This window comes from Patella vulgata, chromosome 3 (genome assembly GCF_932274485.2).
Source record: "Patella vulgata chromosome 3, xgPatVulg1.2, whole genome shotgun sequence".
In the NCBI taxonomy this organism is placed as follows: Eukaryota; Metazoa; Mollusca; class Gastropoda; family Patellidae; genus Patella; species Patella vulgata.
The window spans coordinates 54,275,603-54,295,026 of NC_065881.2; the positions used below are offsets into that span (position 1 = coordinate 54,275,603).

The 19,424-nt window shown below is 32.8% G+C and overlaps 1 protein-coding gene across 1 annotated transcript in view; it reads right to left on the bottom strand.

Moving 5' to 3' along the window:
- Positions 1-19,146, bottom strand: part of LOC126814860 (retroviral integration site protein Fli-1 homolog) — a 37,938-nt gene extending 18,792 nt beyond the window's left edge. Inside the window, exons 1-2 of the mRNA XM_050540277.2 lie at positions 18,997-19,146; positions 14,656-15,436 (exon numbers count right to left, since the gene is read on the bottom strand). Coding sequence (XP_050396234.1) covers positions 14,656-15,436; positions 18,997-18,999 — 784 coding nt within the window. The 5' untranslated portion in view covers positions 19,000-19,146. The remainder of the gene's footprint in view (positions 1-14,655; positions 15,437-18,996) is intronic.
- Positions 19,147-19,424: the final 278 nt, after the last annotated feature.

Here is a 19,424-nt window from a genome sequence, read left to right on the forward strand (position 1 = left end):
TGGTTAATAAATTGAAATGAATACTATAACATGATAATTATTAGGAATGATTATATATGTATACGATTACTTATCGTTGCATTTGCAAACAGAAATAATTCGTAAATTTTTGTGATTCCACCGTTCATCCCATAAAATAACAGAATTAAGTCCATTATAGAATGGAATAAAACATTTTATCCCTAAATTTCACGGGAATTCCTGGTCATTCCACCGTTTATTCCGTAAAACAACAGAATTAAGTCCATTATAGAAGGGAATAAAACATTTTATCCCTAAATTTCACGGAAATTTCCTGTTTAATATTGAATATTCCTTAGAAATACATAAAACACGTAATTTGAAGTAAAAATTCACACTTTTAACACAATTTCTCCAAACAAAGTCATCGATTAACAAAAAAATTAGGTCACATAAAAAATGGATATTTTTTTACGGTGTACTTCCCCGCGATCCGGTTCTATAAATCTATTTCTTGTGTAAATATCAAATCTATTTTGAGATTAAATTATTTTCAATGAAATATATAAAAGTGTGTTTGTATTCCTAAATTAGCTCGTGTGTAATAACCACTTAATTAAAATACATCATAACCGCATTCATCCTCGGTATCCCCAGTGGTTTCATTCCGTTCTACTCCACTAACCCCTGGGTTAATCTATGGGGGGGGGGGGGGGTGTCACGTTTTCAAGTAATCCGCCTTTGATGATTAGTCCAAATGCATATTTATTAACAACAAAAAATATAATATTATATATATGTAGATTCAAGAGTTTTATTGAGGTTCGTTCGTTCGTTCCCGGAGTTTTACGTCCACGTAATATCGTACACAAGTACTTGTGGATGTGTGTGTGAGTTAGTTGTATTTTACGTCCGCTTCCACCGAGGTGATATCGCAGACAATACTTGTGGATCGTTCGTTCGTTTCTGGGGTTTTACGTCCACTTCCACCTAAGGTGATATCGTAGACAAACGTGTGGATCAAATTGCCAAGTAGAAGTTCAATAATAATAAAAATAACAGAATGAAACATTTCAGACAATTAACGAATAGTAATAATAATAACAAAAGTCAAACATATAGATGTTATATGCATATTTGAAATCAGCGAAACATACTACAGAATTTGATAATACAATTAAATATAAATGAATTAGAAATATATACATTATTTTCATAAATCATTCAGTAAAATGAACATAAATATGGTTATCTACCCTTATAAAAACGAAGGCGAAACGACTGGTTTGTAAACTATTTTCTGATTGGTTCGTAGACTTTAGCTACAATCAAGGTCAGGGCAGATAATTTGAAACCCTATGGATTAACCCAGGGTATAGTGGAGTAGAACGGAATGAGGACACTGGGGATACCGAGGATGAACCACATTATATCATATTTAAAATCTATAAGATAATCAGGTTTTTAGGGGTTTTTTTCGCACCTTTTTAAACATTTTCATTTTGCACACTCTATGAGATATTTTCATTTTGCACACTTTATCAGACATTTTTATTTTGCACACTTTATTAGATAATCTGATTGTTATTTTTTTTTCTCTCATTTCCACACCTTTTGAAATATTTTGATTTTGCCCACCCTATGGGACATTTTCATTTTGTACACTTTAATAGACATTTTAAATTTTGCACAATAATTTCATTAAACATTTTTATTTTGGACACTTTATTAGACATTTTCATTTAGCACAGTTTATTAGGCTTTTTAAATGGACTCTCTTATCGCCCAGTTTGAATATTTTTGGAGAAATTTTATTGTGATTGTTTTATTACGTATTTTACATTTTAAATTTTATATGTATGAACAATATGTGACAAGCTAGGAAACTATTCTTATTCGTCTGCATTATCGACAGTAAAGATAAAATAGTCCATTTTATCATAAATCTGGACATTGAATATTTGGATGTTTATCATTTTCGAGTAAGAACTTCCAAGCCCACGACCATTAAAAGATCAATTTAAACTCCGCATTATGATGTCTTTTATCACGTACACAAATAAAACTGTGAATGAACACATCTCTAATTCACAGCAACAAGTACTAATGACTTTTAGTCACTTTATTGAGTCAAAGGAGCGTTTTATCTGGTTATACTATTTTTATATGAATTTGGAAGTCGGCTCCGTGTTACTCGAGTGGTACCTTGTAAGCTAGATCAGTGGTTCTCGACGTTTTTTGCCAACGGCACAACTTGGAACACGTGAAAATTTAGCGGCACACCTGGCTAAATGTATATGAAAAATATTTGACTTTTGCAAAATAAAAACATGGTAAGTCAGACGGAATACAACCGTAGAAAGAGACTAGTCATAGACACATAGAATGACTCAAATTAAATAAAGAAAAACACAGCTATAAACTTATCAACAGACACCAGTGAATACTCATTTGAAATGTTCATTCAAATTACGTTATTCTGATAATCTCTTAGAGGCATTTAGTACCTGGACAGAGCAATAAACTATAACACATACTTATAGAAGAACAATTACTGATTTATTCTCAAGCAAGTACGTGTTATAGTTCATTACTTTATTCTGAGCAAATTACAAGTGATGGAAGATGTAGCGTTGATTGTTTAATATCGTAGCAACGATACTGACCATACAAGACTTAGCCTCGATTGGCTATTTTATCTTTAAATTTTTAAATCTCGCATATGTTTTAATCCATTTAAATTTCGGCCATCCGATGGTCTACAGATTTGATTATAGGCTTGCCATGATAATAAATGTCTAAAAAATAATTTATATAACATCTGCAATAGGCATATTTAGCTCTTACATAATGTATCTTTAATACAATTTTAGGGCTTTGAGTTTGAAATCTCTAACCCAATAGTATCCATAATATTCGAAATTAAAAACATAAATAAGAATTCAATTTTTAATATCTCGATCCATATTTTTTAATTGAATTTTATGTAATCAGGTGATTAAATGAATTACTGTATAGAATGTTGATTAAAGCGTCATAATATAGTCGATTTTTAGTCTTTACTTTATGGCACGCCAGGTTGGTTATTTTTTCATTTACGATGTGGTTGCACATTGTAACTGGAAGACCTATTATAAGAGAGAGAGAGAGAGAGAGAGAAAGAGAGAGATGGGGTTTAACATCCACTCGACACAAACTAGGTCATTTCGGGACTAACACATTGTTTAATTTTATTTCAATAATTCGCTTGCGCTTGGGGTCTTTAGCAGTGGGAGGAAACCGGAGGATCCTGAGAAAAACCACGAGATTGGACAGGCGACCCTACTCCTTGTCACGTACAACCGGGGATTCGAAACCATGCCAGTTGACTCAATGACAGGTCGTATGAAACAGCACGCACGTGCTAACCATTCGCCCCCCCCCATATTATAAGGAAGCAAAATGACAGACTTTATGATCCAAAGCGCACACCTTAGAACATTCGGTCAGCCCCCCCCCCCCAGCGATACCTTTTAAACTCCGGTTCTTCTTAAAGGTAAAACTCTAATGTAATTGAACTTTAGACTTATTCGTCTTTCACGCTAAACAGTTCGTGGGCTGAGGATTAACTGGTTCTATGTCCACTTTTCACTAAAAATGAGATATTTGCATAAAAACTATCTTTGAATCAACAGGTGCTATGTACTGTGAGCATGATTTAATTCAGAAGCGCCCTCTAGGTTAAATTGCCAAAAAACACATAGGCCTTTGTTTAAATTTCAATTCATTCCCCCTCACAAAGTTCTATGTGCACTTTCACTAATATAATTCCTGGGTCTGGTGTCATGTGGTCTTTTGACAAAATGGCCGAAAGAGACACCAGCATGGCTGTATGTCCCAGAATGAAATTCTTAATCTGTTAGAAAGGTAGATTGTTAGGCAATTTAAGACAGCTTAGGCCTAATGTTTTGTTGAAACCCTATTTTTATTTTGAATGATCGTACACAGTAGTTCAGTGCATAATGATGGAGATGGAACTAGTTGACATCAAGGCCCAAGGGATCTTTTACGTACATGCCAGACACGGGAACTCAGTTTTTCGACCCATCCGAACGACTAGACAGCGGCTTCCTCCAGCCTAGCGAGCCACTTGGCCACAGTGGCTCCCTACCATCATAGGCTTACAGTGTAATATATTTATGATTTTTATCAAATGTACATGTCCTTGGCGGTAAGCTAAGAGTGAGGTTACCTGTCCAATCAGTGGACAATACTTTCTCTTCGTTAAATTTTGGGCCGGAAAGGGCTTTTTGTTTTAATGCTTGAGGGTGTTATGTGGTACTTTTTCCGAAATCATATTTTTGTAGCTATTCAATAAATTGACACTCATGGTTAATCTTCGTCAGGCGAAAATGTAGCATGGATTTCAATAGTAATTTTCATGAATTAAACCCATTTTGTTCTCCTGTAAACAAGAGTAACTTTAGACCTAAGGGGTTACTTTGGCATAGGCTAAATATGTTTTACACAAATAGAAGGATTCTTAACCTGTGACAATGTAATCCCTGGGCTAGAGTTGCCCCAGTTTACGGGTAGGTTTTTTTTTTAAACAATGGGGCTGGATATAGAACTATGTGATTCGGATCGTCTTGAGACACAAGGTTCTACCTCCTAGATAGAACTTTGTGCCTGACAAATTCATAAAATTTTGTAAGTCACAAAGTCCCATCTCCATTTATCGTATTTCGGTTTGACCAGATCGGATACCACTGCATTAAAAAGCACCACACACCCTGCCAGCTGCTTATATTGTAAACTTCCATAACAGTGAAAATTTGGTAAAAATTCAATGAGTTTCAAAATACAGCGATGCAAAACTTCACACCTATTTTTCTCAGTTTGACAAAAAGTGGACATAGAACCAGTTAATCCTCAGCCCACGAGTTGTTAGACCATGTGTTGGTAATCTGTAAGGAAGACCCAAATGACATGTCATAACACTTTTTTTTGCGTCATTTACAACCAATTTTTACTAAATTGTACGAAACAAGACAAAAATAAAACAGACAAATACAGAGTTCAGGCAAATATTACCAATTTACCACCAGAGTCTTGTTTTCAAGTCTATGATTATAATAATTCACAAATGGAATAAAGCACAACCGGTTAAAACTGGATAGTAGAATATGTATATACTGTATGCAGTTACCACCCGAAGCAACCGGAATATTTTTTTAGATAAACAATCTGCATTATGTAAGATTTAGATAAAAGAACTGACCGTTTTTGCTAAAATAGTTCCAAAATAGATAATTCAAAATTAAAGATACATTATAGGAGATTAGATAAAGAGCTGGCAGTTCTCACTATAATAGTTAAAAACTAGATAATGTAAAGGGAATTTGCTGAAAATTTCAGTCAAAATGATCCATTCTGAACCGAGAATTTAGCGATTGAATTTTGGGCCTAGTCTCGAACATCATTACTGAAGCCGGTACGATAAAATACATAGTTTCGATTATCCATTTCTTGATTTAATCAGGAATGAGCGCAGAACAGCAGATCGGGTTCTAATCCAATGACATCGAGAGTTGATTATGGTCTGGATAAGTTAAGGAATGTTTAATTAATAACTTAGATAACATTTCAGTCCTAAAGAAAGACCTGCAATAGGCAGATTTAGCTCTTGCATAATGTATGTTTAATATATGGAAAATTTCATTCAAATTACTTTTATTCTGAGGGACGTTCTGAAATTGGATTGTTTATTATCGTAGCAGCGTTACTAGATAATCGAGACTTAATCATTAAATGGCAATCGTATTTTAAACCGCTTACATCTGCATCATCCGATTGTCTAGAGAGTTGATTATGGGCTTGTCGTGTGAATAAATGTCTAAATAATAATTTATATTAATATTTGAAGCCCACTATACAGGGGAATCACGCCGGAAAATTCCCGGCGAGCTTTCTCGGCCAACGCTGGAATTGAACACGGGACTTCAACGTTAGCGAGTCAACGTATTACTCACTGAGTCACCGTGGCTCCCAGAAAAGTAGGCCATTAAACCCCATTTCCGGAGTGACTCCGCTTTGACAGTGGTGCAGGACGGAGTCCTGGCAAGGGATAGCGTATAGTCGTTCGGATGGCACGAAAAGCAGAGGCGCCGTTTACATGTTGGCGCGCATGCAAAAGACCCCCCCCCCTCCCCCGAGAGTTGGAATTAAGTATAAAAGTAGGCCGTAGCGCCGCTATCCGGGCATTGTTTCGCTCATAGTCTTCATTAGCCCAGTCGGAGCAGAACGAAATGAAATGAAATGGAGTTTAACTTCCTTCTCCGACTGAGATAAAGAAGACGGTGTCGGTGGTGTCGGGTTAAAATGTCGTGTTGTCGGGTTGTCGCCTTCTGAATTGTGACACCACGACATCACTACATGATACCAATCAGCCACCATATAAGATATATAACTCTTACATAATGCATCTTTCATATACTTTGGTATGGAAGTGTTATATAGGGGTCAATAGCGTGAAAGATATCGCGATATTAATAAGATAATATGTCTACATATTGTGATCGTTGAGATGATTTTACCCCTTAAAGGACAATTTTTGTCGAGTTAATTTCACCAACGCGCTATGTTGCATGTCGCCATTTCATTTTAAATGTGCACGTTTGCGTTTAGATATTGTTACCCTGAAGTTTTGTCAATATTTTCCATTTATGACCATGCGCTATGTCGACATAAACTACAGTGAAATGGATTATGTTGACAACGCTTCAGAACAGCAATATATTAACGCAAACGTGCGCTTTTAAACCGAAATGTCGACACACAATTTGGTGCGTTGATTAAATTAACTCAGCAAAACATGTCTTTTTAGGGTCAAAATCGTCTCAACGATCACAGTATGTTCCATAATATCAACGGATCGAGTGTGTATAAATATTCAAAAAACGATTGAATATGGACTAAGGAGAGTGAAAACTATGTCAGTATTTTAGTGGTGCGAAATTGTCGAATATCAAATGGAGATGGGCGTGGGCAATTTTGTCTGGACAGCGGCGCTATGGTCTCATTTTCACAATTCCTACTGACAATGGTTTTTCGATGTGCACAACAATGTGTACACCGGGTTTATTCGCGCGACTGGTACAAAAAAAAATAGGACGGGAATCCCCATTTCACTTTATAATGTTATCATTTCCACATATGGTATTGAATTTAACACCATTCAAACATTTTTACCAAACTTATAATAATTTGACCTTTTGTTATCACTTTTGTATACACAATAAATACACTTTTCACGTCTGTGTACACGATTGATGTTGTTAAATTTTCGCGAAATTTTCAAATTTTCCTTGCTTCAAATTTCGGGTTCTATTTTTGACGATTATTTCGTACATTTTCAATATTTAATTTTATTCGATAGACAAGTTTTGGCAAACATCGAGTCTCAATTTAAAATAAACAATTCGTAGTTGTTTCAAGGTTCTAGGTACTAATATCTTGACCAAAGATATGTTTTAAAGTTGCTTTGAATAAGGGAGCCACAGTAACTCTGTGAATAAGTAACTGGTTAAACTGGAGATCTCGGGTTTGCCCACCGCATCACTCTTGACCGAAAAAGTTCCGAGGAAATTTTCGGCATGGTCAGTTGTGGCCCTATAACGTTTATTTTGTCAATATCGCCCAACGTATTAGAAAAAGATCTGTTTTAGATATACACGTTCAACAGATCATATTCAAAATCTGAATGATTTCATAAAGAAAACTTACCAGATTTTGAAATTTTGACAAAAAAGAGATTTGGATTGATTTCTTTTTTGTCAGTATCGGCCCAAAGTATTGCAAAAGGTGATTGACAAGGAAAGATGTGTTATATGCATATTTAATATATGCATATTCTACAGTTATACTCAAAATTTATAGATGCATGATGTAAGATTTAGATAAAGAACTAATCGTTCTTACTATAAAAGTTAACACATAGATAATGAAACAGGAATATATTGAAAATTTTAGTCAAGTTACTCAGTGCGAAGTTATGAGTGTTTTAAGTTTTGAAAACAAATGTAGCGTAGATTGCTTATTATCGTAGCAACATTACTTGGCAAACGAGAATCACGTTTCGATTATCTATTCCATCTTTAAACCCTTAAATGGCAGCAGTATTGATTATTGGCTTTCCTGTTAATAAATGTTTAAATAATAATTTATAAAATATATGAAGACAGATAAAAGATCTGTAATATATAGGCTGATTTAGCTCTAACATAATGCATCGTTAAATGATTTCTCCATAAACTGAAAAAAAAATATGAATAATTGAAATTTTGGCGCAAACGGTGGGGGGTGGGGGGTGGAGGGGGTTCTTCTTCAAATTTACAATATTTGATAATCTTTGTCTTTGATGAAATAATTTAAATTTTGCCGGTGTTTTCCTTCAATTTCGCAATTTTTGACAATCTTTGATGAAATCATTTAAATATAGCCAGTGATTAGTAAGATCCGTCAGTTGCGTAAGACGTGGGAAGTGAACGCAAAATAACACTTGGTGAAAAAAGTATGACGTTAACCCCCATTTCATTGCACGTCTGCTTTGAATCGATGCCAGAGAGTACCATTGATTGAATCACCCATGGAAATATAGACTATTATTTCTATGGAATCACTATGCAATCAGATTAATAATATGCTCCATGTCTTGATCATCGGTGTCTCTTCTTTTTTTATATATTATTGAGAGGTTTTGATGCCATATAAATCTGTTTTTTCTACTCGTATTAATAGACAATAAATATTCGATCCAAAAGAATCAGAATGCATAAAAATAACCAAATATCAGTTTTTAAAAGAGTACATGAAAATAGTAATTTTGTTACATCATCCTTTAAATGCACTGTTTTCCATATTATTTGTTATATTATATTATAGAATGTTTATATTTTTTAAGTAAAATAAAGAACCTTAAAGATACATTATGGGAGATAAGATAAAGAGATGGCAGTTCTCGCTATAATAGTTAAAAACTAGATAGTGTAAAGGTAATTTGCTGAAAATTTCAGTCAAATTGATCCACTATGAGCCGAGAAAGAAGCCGGTGAAATTTTTGCATAGTCTCGGTTATCATTACTAAAATCATTAATATAAACAGCATAGTCTCGATTATCCACTTTTTCTGATTTAATTATCTTTGGCCGTTAGCGGCATATAGGAATCTAATTCAGCCTACATCGAAGGCTAGCCTTGACATCGAGAGTTTATTATGGTCTGGATAAGTTAATTAATGTCTAATTGATAATTTAGATAACATTTCAGGCCTAAAGAAAGACTTCTAATAAGCAGATTTTGCTCTTGCATAATGCATGTTTAAACGTAATATCGTTTTAATAAATGTAATAACTGTGATACATAGGTAAATGTGTGTCAATTGCTTAATGTCACTCAAAGGCGCAAAATAATGACGTAAATAATTAACCTTAAACGGAATATCGCTTTAATTAATGAAATAACTGTGATACATAGTAGTATGCGTCATTGTGTTTATTAGGTACATGTGTGTCAAATGCTAAATGCCACTAAAAGACGCAAAATAAATACGTAAATAAAACACATAGTATTTTTTATAGCAAATATATTAAAACAATTATAAATCAAATATATATAAGTTAATGTATATATTTACCTGGACTATCTTTATACATATAGCCTGGCCCAAACATTGATGCTTCCGATCTCAACCCCTGAACGGATACTTAAGTTTTGTTCGGAGCAAGCGATTTTGACATGTGCGATCAGCTACATTTTTCTCGTTCGCTCATTGTATCTAATTTAATCTCATAATGCGAGACATCCCATGTCAAAATAGAATTTTAGCCAAAGGTTCCATTTGGAGACTGTTGAATTTCTGACAGCGTGTAAACATGTGTATACCAATAGAAAGAAAATATTTCCTCTCTCAACTTGAATAAATAACTGGTCGGGTGCCTATCATATTGTTGTTAGTTACAATGTGCATCTAATATCTAAACATGTGGTTGAAACATATGAAAAATGGTCTTAAGATGCTTTTCAGTGCGTAATCTATCGTGGAAGTGCAGAAGTGACGGAAATTAGCTCTGTATATATCAGTACAGACATCAATTCGTATCTGACCTTTGGACAAAAAATAGAAAACGATCGAACTCCAGTACAATTTTAATTCGGAGGTAATTTTTTATAACTGTCTAATGAATATGGTACATATCCCCAGGTGCATTAGTTATATAAAGACAGCATGGCGAATACATGTGCAGGACAGTGGCACGTATTAAGTTTCGACTTTTTCTACATTTTCGGCCTTTTGAATGGGGAAAATATTACCATGTTTATTATTGAAAAAGAAACAGACAAGGACAAGAAAGAATCTGTTTAAACTGGCGCAAACAACTACATAATAAAAGAAGAGTATACAAAAAGTACTCCATAAATAATTATTATTGATTTGTTATCGGATACAAGCTATATAGTGCACAGATAACAAAAAATCTGTCAGATTAGTGGGCTTCATAATCCGTTGGGTCATTAAATGCTTACATTAATAACAAATACCACTTTACAAAATGTGGGGATGATTACGCCAAAGATGCCAAGTTTAATCGGGGGTTCCGGTTAAAACAATAAGCGCCGCATTTCTTTTTTAAATGGAATGCTGTTACCTGTTGAATTGTCACCGGTTTGATGTTATCGGGAATTCAGTGTTTGTTATGTCACAGGGTGCATATATTATGTTAATAGTGCCAGTAACGCAGTTATATACAGTTATATATTCAGAACTTGTTTCGACAATCTCCATTGAAGCATATTTCGTTATTTTTCTATAGTGAAATATATTGTTTTTATTGATTTTTAAGTGATGAAGAGGGTGGGGGGGGGGGGGTAAACCAGGAATTGAGTTCGACTGACTTGGGTAGTAGCAAATGTCATAATGGAATGCTGTTACCTGTTGAATTGTCACCGGTTTGATGTTATCGGGAATTCAGTGTTTGTTATGTCACAGGGTGCATATATTATGTTAATAGTGCCAGTAACGGAATTATATACAGTTATATATTCAGAACTTGTTTCGACAATCTCCATTGAAGCATATTTCGTTATTTTTCTATAGTGAAATATATTGTTTTATTGATTTTTAAGTGATGAAGAGGGTGGGGGGGGGGGGTAAACCAGGAATTGAGTTCGACTGACTTGGGTAGTAGCAAATGTCATAATGGACACAATAATATTCAATACTTGTGGAGAATTTCTGATAAACCGTTCGAGATTTTGTTTCGGTATTTTGTACACACATAGATCAATTGTAGTAGCTGTGCCCTTTGCTCATTATTTCTAGAATTTAAAAAGAAAATGTGTTTTCATGGAAACAAATTTGTCTTAGGTTTTGGTATACAATATTTATTCAGGAGCATATCTCATAAACAGTTCAATATTTCTTTATGAAACCTTTTACACGCATCCACCTATTATAGTAGTTGTGCCTTAGGCTAATTAGAAATTTCTCAGATTTCAAATTTAATGTGTTTCCATTGAAACAAATTTTACTTTGTGTTTCGCATAAACCGCTTAAGATAGCATTATATTCTTTTTATATGCAATTGTTTCGCAGCACATACCAAAAACCATTAAACAGATCTTTATGAAACGGTTTGAAATTTTATTTTATACTGGCATCATATACTGTATTGTCTTTTGATACAGTGTAACTCTAAAAACAAATGGTGGTGGTAGTGTTTGTAATCGAACCAAATTTTGTCGACTATAACCAGTTATAATATGTAGCATAATTGTGATGCCTGACACAGATGTTTGTCCCTGTATCTTCCTAAACATGAAGATGACCGAGTCTTCGTGAGTCTATGTTTGTAACACCCCTTTATTAAGTACACATGCACTTATTCTAATAACATTACAATGTCTTGTTTTGTTAGTAAATATTTAGCAGTAGAGTTTCTTTCCGTCAGTCAAAAAAAACCCCTTCAATTTAGTGTTTCGTATCCACGCCTTTTAACAACGATTTTTGATACCATTTTTTTTAAATCGTTTCTGACTCAGCTATTGTCTTGTGAGCGGTACTTTTTAGGATAATGCTTAAAATATGCTACGCAATTTTAAAAAGTATATCCTCTGACAAGCACTTGATACTATATATAATCCGTTTCATAATATTTACGGTCTGAAATATTCACGAATAATAGATAATATGCGCATACCACACCTATGTAATATTGTGTTGAAAACACTAGCACCATATATAACAATGGCTTCCTGGTATTCACCGTGCATAATAGGTGAATAAACCAATAGTTGGTATCCATTAAAAGGAGCGGATTCGAAACAGGCCTTAAATACTTTAATTAATTTGCCCGTCACTCGTCTTGGAGATTCAGAAAATTATAATTTTGTATTTACGAACTTCAAGTCTTGTTTCCAACACTTGTCATTAGACTAATAAAAATTTGGTACCGCATTGATGTTTTTAAAGACGGTGTGCAATTCTTATTTACTAATCAAATCATTCGTCTGTATGGGATTCGTTTTGTGATTGTGTAGCAGAGTTTCGGTAAAGGTATGACTGGATATGGTCCTGATAGAAACTAGGTTATAATTAGATCACTGTACGTTGTAATGTAAAAAAAACCGGACTAAATAAAGGAAACGAAATTGTATAATCATATTACACATGCAGCTTAATTATTATGACTAAATGCATAATTCATTGTACGGACTCACATGCGCCTGGTTTTGACAAATGAAAATTGGAGAACGGCAACCTAAGAAATTTGATATTTACTATCTATAATTTCCTTTTATATTTTAGCACCATATCGTTATCATAAATAAAAATCGCGATTAATTCATAGACCAAATGTAAAGAATTCCATATACACTGTCATATACAATGAAATGATTTCATTGCGACCTTTTCTATCAATTTGTATATTATGCATTCTCAATTCTATTTTCTAAAAAGCGTATTATACTATACACGCATAATAATTGTATAGAATGCACCGACAAATGTGAAAGCTGTTATAGCGTTATGTCTCTGATCTGAATAGACGCAAAAGATATTTCACTATTTCAATGTGCTCCACGACATATTAAAGAAAGGATTATTTCAAATTTCCAAAATCTATCGTCATTGTTCTTCAACTGGTTACTTAGTTCAAAATAATATTCCCTTCATATTTTACATTGACAACGAGTTCGTTATTCGTCGCTTGTATATGTTAGACAATTAGATTATATTGTTTTAATTTCTATTGCGATAACGTGTACCGAGTGTGCTCGTGTCATTTCAGTTTCATATGATTACGGGAAAATATATCCACATGTACGTACCTGTGGCTCATATATTGGTTTCAGACAAAAATACGAAACCAATTATAGGAATTCGTGATTAGCCCTAATTATATTAGAAAATAAAAACAATGAAGTTTACACATGTTAGAATTGGGTTGTCAGTCCCATGTGAAATTTGTAAGACACACTAAATAAACAATACTGATCTACATGTGTATATCAAGCAATAGGACTTGTAGACCTATGTACGTATAATATGGTTCTTATCTGTACCAGCCACGCGACACATTTTAAGGTTGCCTTAGTTTTATCTCCGCGTTGAAATTTTCTTCCTTGTCACATTAAACTATGTGTTGTTGCAGTAAGATAATTTGGTATTAATGTAACTTATTCTGTCATTTGAAATAATATGTTATCTATATTACATTTTACTTGGGTTCCATGTTATTTTTTCAGAATGATAACATTATTTGTTCGGGATTCCGTCTCCATTTTGACGTTATGTCAATGATTAAAATTCACTTAACTCAATGTACTGTCTTCTATTAATTAATCGAATACATGGAATGAAAACAATATATTTTGTCCCAACTTTCGTCTAAAGGATATTTCTAATTTTGTCCACAATTACTGATTTAAAGGGACAATAACACTCTTGCTGGCTTGATAGCTCGATAAAAAAATAGCCCTATTCTAAGTATTAGATGTGTTAGTGTCCTACCTGTTGTGTAAACTATCCATTAAATTCTATTTTACTTGTCCAGAGGGTTCAAAAATATTTTTTAAATCCAAGTAACATTTGAAAAACTTTACGTCAGGCTTTTCAAATCATTTAGTTGAATTTTTCCAATTTTTTAAATTAGGTGTGTTAAGATGAAATTTGTATCATCAATTAATCGGAATATTGTAAAATAGTACAATTTGTTGACCAGAATAAAGATTGGGACATATTATTCAGTTACAACAAGAGTGGTATTGAGCCTTTAATATATTTTTGAACAAAAGAAGTTTGTTATTTTTGTTTCTTAATAATGGCGAATAATAAATACAGTAAATGTATATGTTATTATATTTAAAAAGTTTGATGAAAATACACCACAAGTAAAAAATCAATAAATACACAGACCTGGCGAAAAATACAGGAACAGCAAATAAAAAAGCCAAAAGAATTAGTGCGCAAATCGATCAGCTACATGGAAAAGATAATTCGTTCACAATCGCATTTACTTGACAAAATTTATAAAACCTCAAATATCTCACAACTGAGTAACAATGTATTGCAAAATATGTTGTACATATTTAAATTCTGAGATTCATCTTTTGATGAAGGATAATTATTAAATTAATTAAGACAAAGATTCCTACCTGTGGGTACTATAACCTTCTTCTGTGATTTTACTTGTTCTTCATGTTGATGTTGTTCTTGTTGCTGATCATGTGGTTGATGATGATGAAGTTGCTGTTGGTGATGATGAGGTGGTCCTGGTATTAATTGAGGAACAGTGGTATTATCATATGGTGGAATATTCATATGTCCCCCAAGATTTTTAGACACTTCCGAGAAATGACTTGGTGACGGAGATCCTTGCACTAGTGAATGAGATTTGGAATGCTCACCGAAATGATTTGGTGACGGTGACTGTTGCAATTGGTGTGTTCCTTTAGAATGAAGGTCAGAATATGTAGCGTGAGGAGAAGGCGAGGCATTCATGAGCGGGGTAGGGTCATATGCTCCGAGATCATCCGCGTCTTGTGGCTGGGGCATCATCGGGTCAGTAAGGCTAGAGCCGATTGAAGGAAGGCCCGAATAACTGCTTGGAGATTCGCTGGAATACTGTAATGCCTGGTTCTGGTATACTGACCCAGGGTTCATTTGAAATGGCGTGACGTCTTGTAACGAATTAAGAGGTGTCCCTGTTACAGTATGGAATGGTGACCAGACTGGGGTAGAACTTAAAGCTGGTTCGCTTTTAACTTGCGATGTGTGGCTTATAGAATGAGCTATGGAGGAATGTATGCTATCAACTATTGTCGAGTCACATTCTACAGATTCTAAATGAACTACTGGACTTTTCTGTGTTGTTTCTTCATAGTTTTTTTCTGTTTCTAAATTCTCTTCTCTAGCCACGGCATCTTGCTGTTCATCCTAACAAAACAATAAGCTATTTATAACACTAAACATATTAATAAAGCAAAGCCCACTCTGAATAGTACTAAGCAACTATGCAAATCCAAGTTAGTTGAATCATCACAAAACATTAACGATTTTTTCATTTGTGCTGTATATTATACCATTCAATAGACTGGTCCTTTTACGCTTTTAAAAGGGTTTTAAGTTTTATGTCTTGGATTATTTTTTATTAATTAAACACATATGAAAATAACCAACCAATCTATATGGATTTTTTAACTGCTTCTAAGGAATCGCTTATCTTTTGGACATTATAAGATGCTATAGATGTATGTATTAGAAATGATTGACATATGTTATGCACATACTGTATTCATTATAATATTTCATCACAACCACGGTAAGTATTAATTATCTATGTTTTAATATAAACCAGTGATATATACTATAACATCATGTACGTATTATAAAGCGGAAGATATTACTATTCTACATAATATGGTCATGAAATACAATAACCGTAATATAATGCTACTTTATGTTTTACACGTTTTTGTACTCATGCTTAAACTCTTTTTTTCTTCAAAATTGATACTGTTATATTCGTGCAGTTGAAATCATTCTATTATATATGATGTCCGAATTCGTGAATATTAAGAGATAATTATCTAAGATATCCGATATTTTAAGGTAACCACAATCTGGCTGGAACTATTTATTGGCGACAGATATCACAAGTAAGGTTATCTCACTTCAGCATAATATGTGTCCGAATTCATGAATATTAAAAGATATCTGTGCGATATACTAATTGCTTTGAAAAGAAACGTAACCAAAATGTTTTATTGGTTATTATGGTTATTAAGATAAACAAATTAAACATTTTTTCAAAAGGAATAATTTCATATTCATGCAGTTGCGCGAATTATGAGTTATGGTAATCTTGAAATGATATTATTATCATTATCAGCATTATCATAATTTATTAGTATCAAGAAAATAATTGTCGTAAGTAATAATCAAAATATGAACGTTTTGAAATTGAACATAATATGTTGTTTTTATAATTTTTTAAGTGTGATACTAAATCTTAATTAAAAGCAAGAACCTAAGACATTAATTTAGCATTTCTCGGTTTTTAACATCATGAATATCAAGATAATAAGTGCGTAAAGTTCTAACATAGCACCAGCTAATTCCCCAAATGAACTTATGTTTGAGAATCGGCATTAGAACCAAAGAGAAATTTTACTGCTAGATTGTATTTAAAGAAAAATTAGCTTTAGATTGAGATTTTTAAAAATATTATTATTACTATTATTTACTATTTAGTGAGGGGAACGCCATTTACTCACGCCATTTCCTAAAGTTCACTGTAACATTATTTCTTGCTTTGTGATTATGTTCTTGAATTTGAATGTTTTTTAAGATCATCGGTACTAAAATTTCATTATTAATGATTTCACAAAGATATACTGTAATAAAAGGGGTTATTTGTACTGGTTAAAATAGAAAAGTATACTTAATATCCGAATTCATTATTTTCTTTAGTTCTGGCATTGGAAATAACAAGGTTTTTTTTTATTTGGAAGAAAAGTTTGTAAATTATTAGTATACAATGTTCTGAGATTATTCTCATTATTCGACTAAATTTAGATGGCGAGAGATTATGTAGAAAAGGCGGATGTTTATGGTATTGTATGTGATTAACAATAAGTGTTTCTTTCTATCAGTACAGAATATGTTAGTCATATTACAAAAGCAGAACGTATAAGGGTGTTTATTGTTGTTCTTAAGTCCGGGTTCTAATTAATATTAAATTTTACTTACTTTAGAGGGACATAATATCTTGTATGTAATAAATACATTTAATTTCCACTTCATTCCTAAATTGATCTGCCAATTTCTTACGGGTCTTATTTGTTAGTTTAACATTAACTCTATAGTGATAGAATATCTGTGCCATTTGAATACTAAAGGGCCGATAAAAATGGATAACTGCTATTTTGAGATTTTAATGACTTTTTAAAACTTAATTTATTTAATTTAAAAATCCAAATAAATCTTATTTAATAAATCATCTGTCCCTTTTTTTTAAAAAAAAAAGAAAAGAATCTCTTGAAATAATTTCGTAGTTTTCCAAAACTGCTTCATATGTGACACTCCACAAAACCATTCACATATCCCAATTTTAAAAAACTGTGATTTAATGTTTATCTTAATGGGGACTGAAACTGCGTTCTGTTGACTTAAATTTTTGGCACAAACCGAGCTAATCGCGACGGCATTTTTACTTTTAATGATTTATTCAGATGCATTTATTCAAGTGAAAGTATTTTCATTTACTAGTAATCAGTTGTTCTATATTAAACTATTTAATATTGAATTATAAAATAATATAAAACATATATTATTGTTATCCATGATGGAATAAATTATTTATTAAATATTAGCTTATATTTAAAATTATATACTGAATTGATTACATAACCCGTCTTCATTAGCCTAATCGTTGCAGAAAAGGTGGATGTTAAACACATATTTCTTCTTTATTCTAAACTGAACATTTTTTAACAAGTACATGTATATTTAATGAAGAATAAATTGTATTTTTCCCTACACATATTAAACGGCAAGATCAAAATTTGCATACACACTTGATGTTTTAAGTTCAATAATTGTTAAAATTAATTACAGTATTTTTGTAATAAATTAATCGAGTGCGAATATGCGTCAGATTATTTTCTATTATGCTGTAGTAAAAGTGTATTGCTTTTATATAAAACATTTATGAAAAATATTAATGTGGTGCATATAGTTGTAGATTTCATCACACCCATCGTTTTTCATAAAGACTTCTTTGTATTTCACTGCAAAGTTGGAATCAAAGTTACTGGAATCGTTTCTGTCTGTGACTAAAATGTCTACACCTCAAACTTCTTTAACCCTTTCCACACGAATCGCCTTTTTATACAAACTTAAGTGACATTTTACATGGTTGTTTTATTCGATTATTTATATAAGAGTGACAACAATGTGACTGTTAATATGGAGAGTATATATACAAAGTTTATATATGTATATATCACCTGGCATCAATTTACAACTATGGCAACCTTAAACAAAATAAATATTTTTTTCGTTTCTTTTTATAAAAATTTGTTTCATTGTTATTTTGTTTCCTTGACCAAAAGTAAAATCTGATTTTTGATTGATCCCTTGTCCAGTTGACAATTGTAGTGCTAGAAAAGTACATATGGTTCTAAAAGAGTAAAAGGAATATTATAAACAAAGACCGAAAACAATATTTATATTAACTGCGACATGTGTTACGATCATGTAAAAGTAGTAAAAGGCCCCCGACACAATACCGGAATAATGCTATTTAGGAAATCCTCGATTACTATCCCCCAGAGCTAATATAAAGTCTCACTTCCTTCAGTTGAAGAACGAACGGAAAAATAGACTCGGGTTCTGAACAAAACTTAATCTAGTAACAAATTACAATCTCTTTACCATACCATACCATATTAAAATAAATACCATTTCTCAGAATAAAATTAAAAACGTCTTACCATTTTTGCCGATCTTCAAAGAGTAAACATTGGATGAGTAGTGTGTCCGGTTTAAGAAAATAGACTGAAATTGGTTAACTAAATAGAATGCGCATGTGTCATATATAACGGCTTAATATGTACATATAAAGTTACTGTATATATATATATATGTATAATATATGATATAGAGGGAGCTAATGCGACTTGTCTCCATCTAAAAGCATCAGTCCCATTTACAATTCAAAGCTCGTGTATACCGGAAGTGAAACTTATCACGACAATACAAGGCAAAGGAAACTTAGTCGTTGAAACGGATGCTGGGGTACAGATTTTGCTATCTTTCTGAACATCCCAACACTCTCTTACGTCGCTAAAGACAAACCTCTTTTCATCTCTTTCTAATCATTATTAGCCATATTGTGGTCAAGGGCACCTTCCTCATAAGT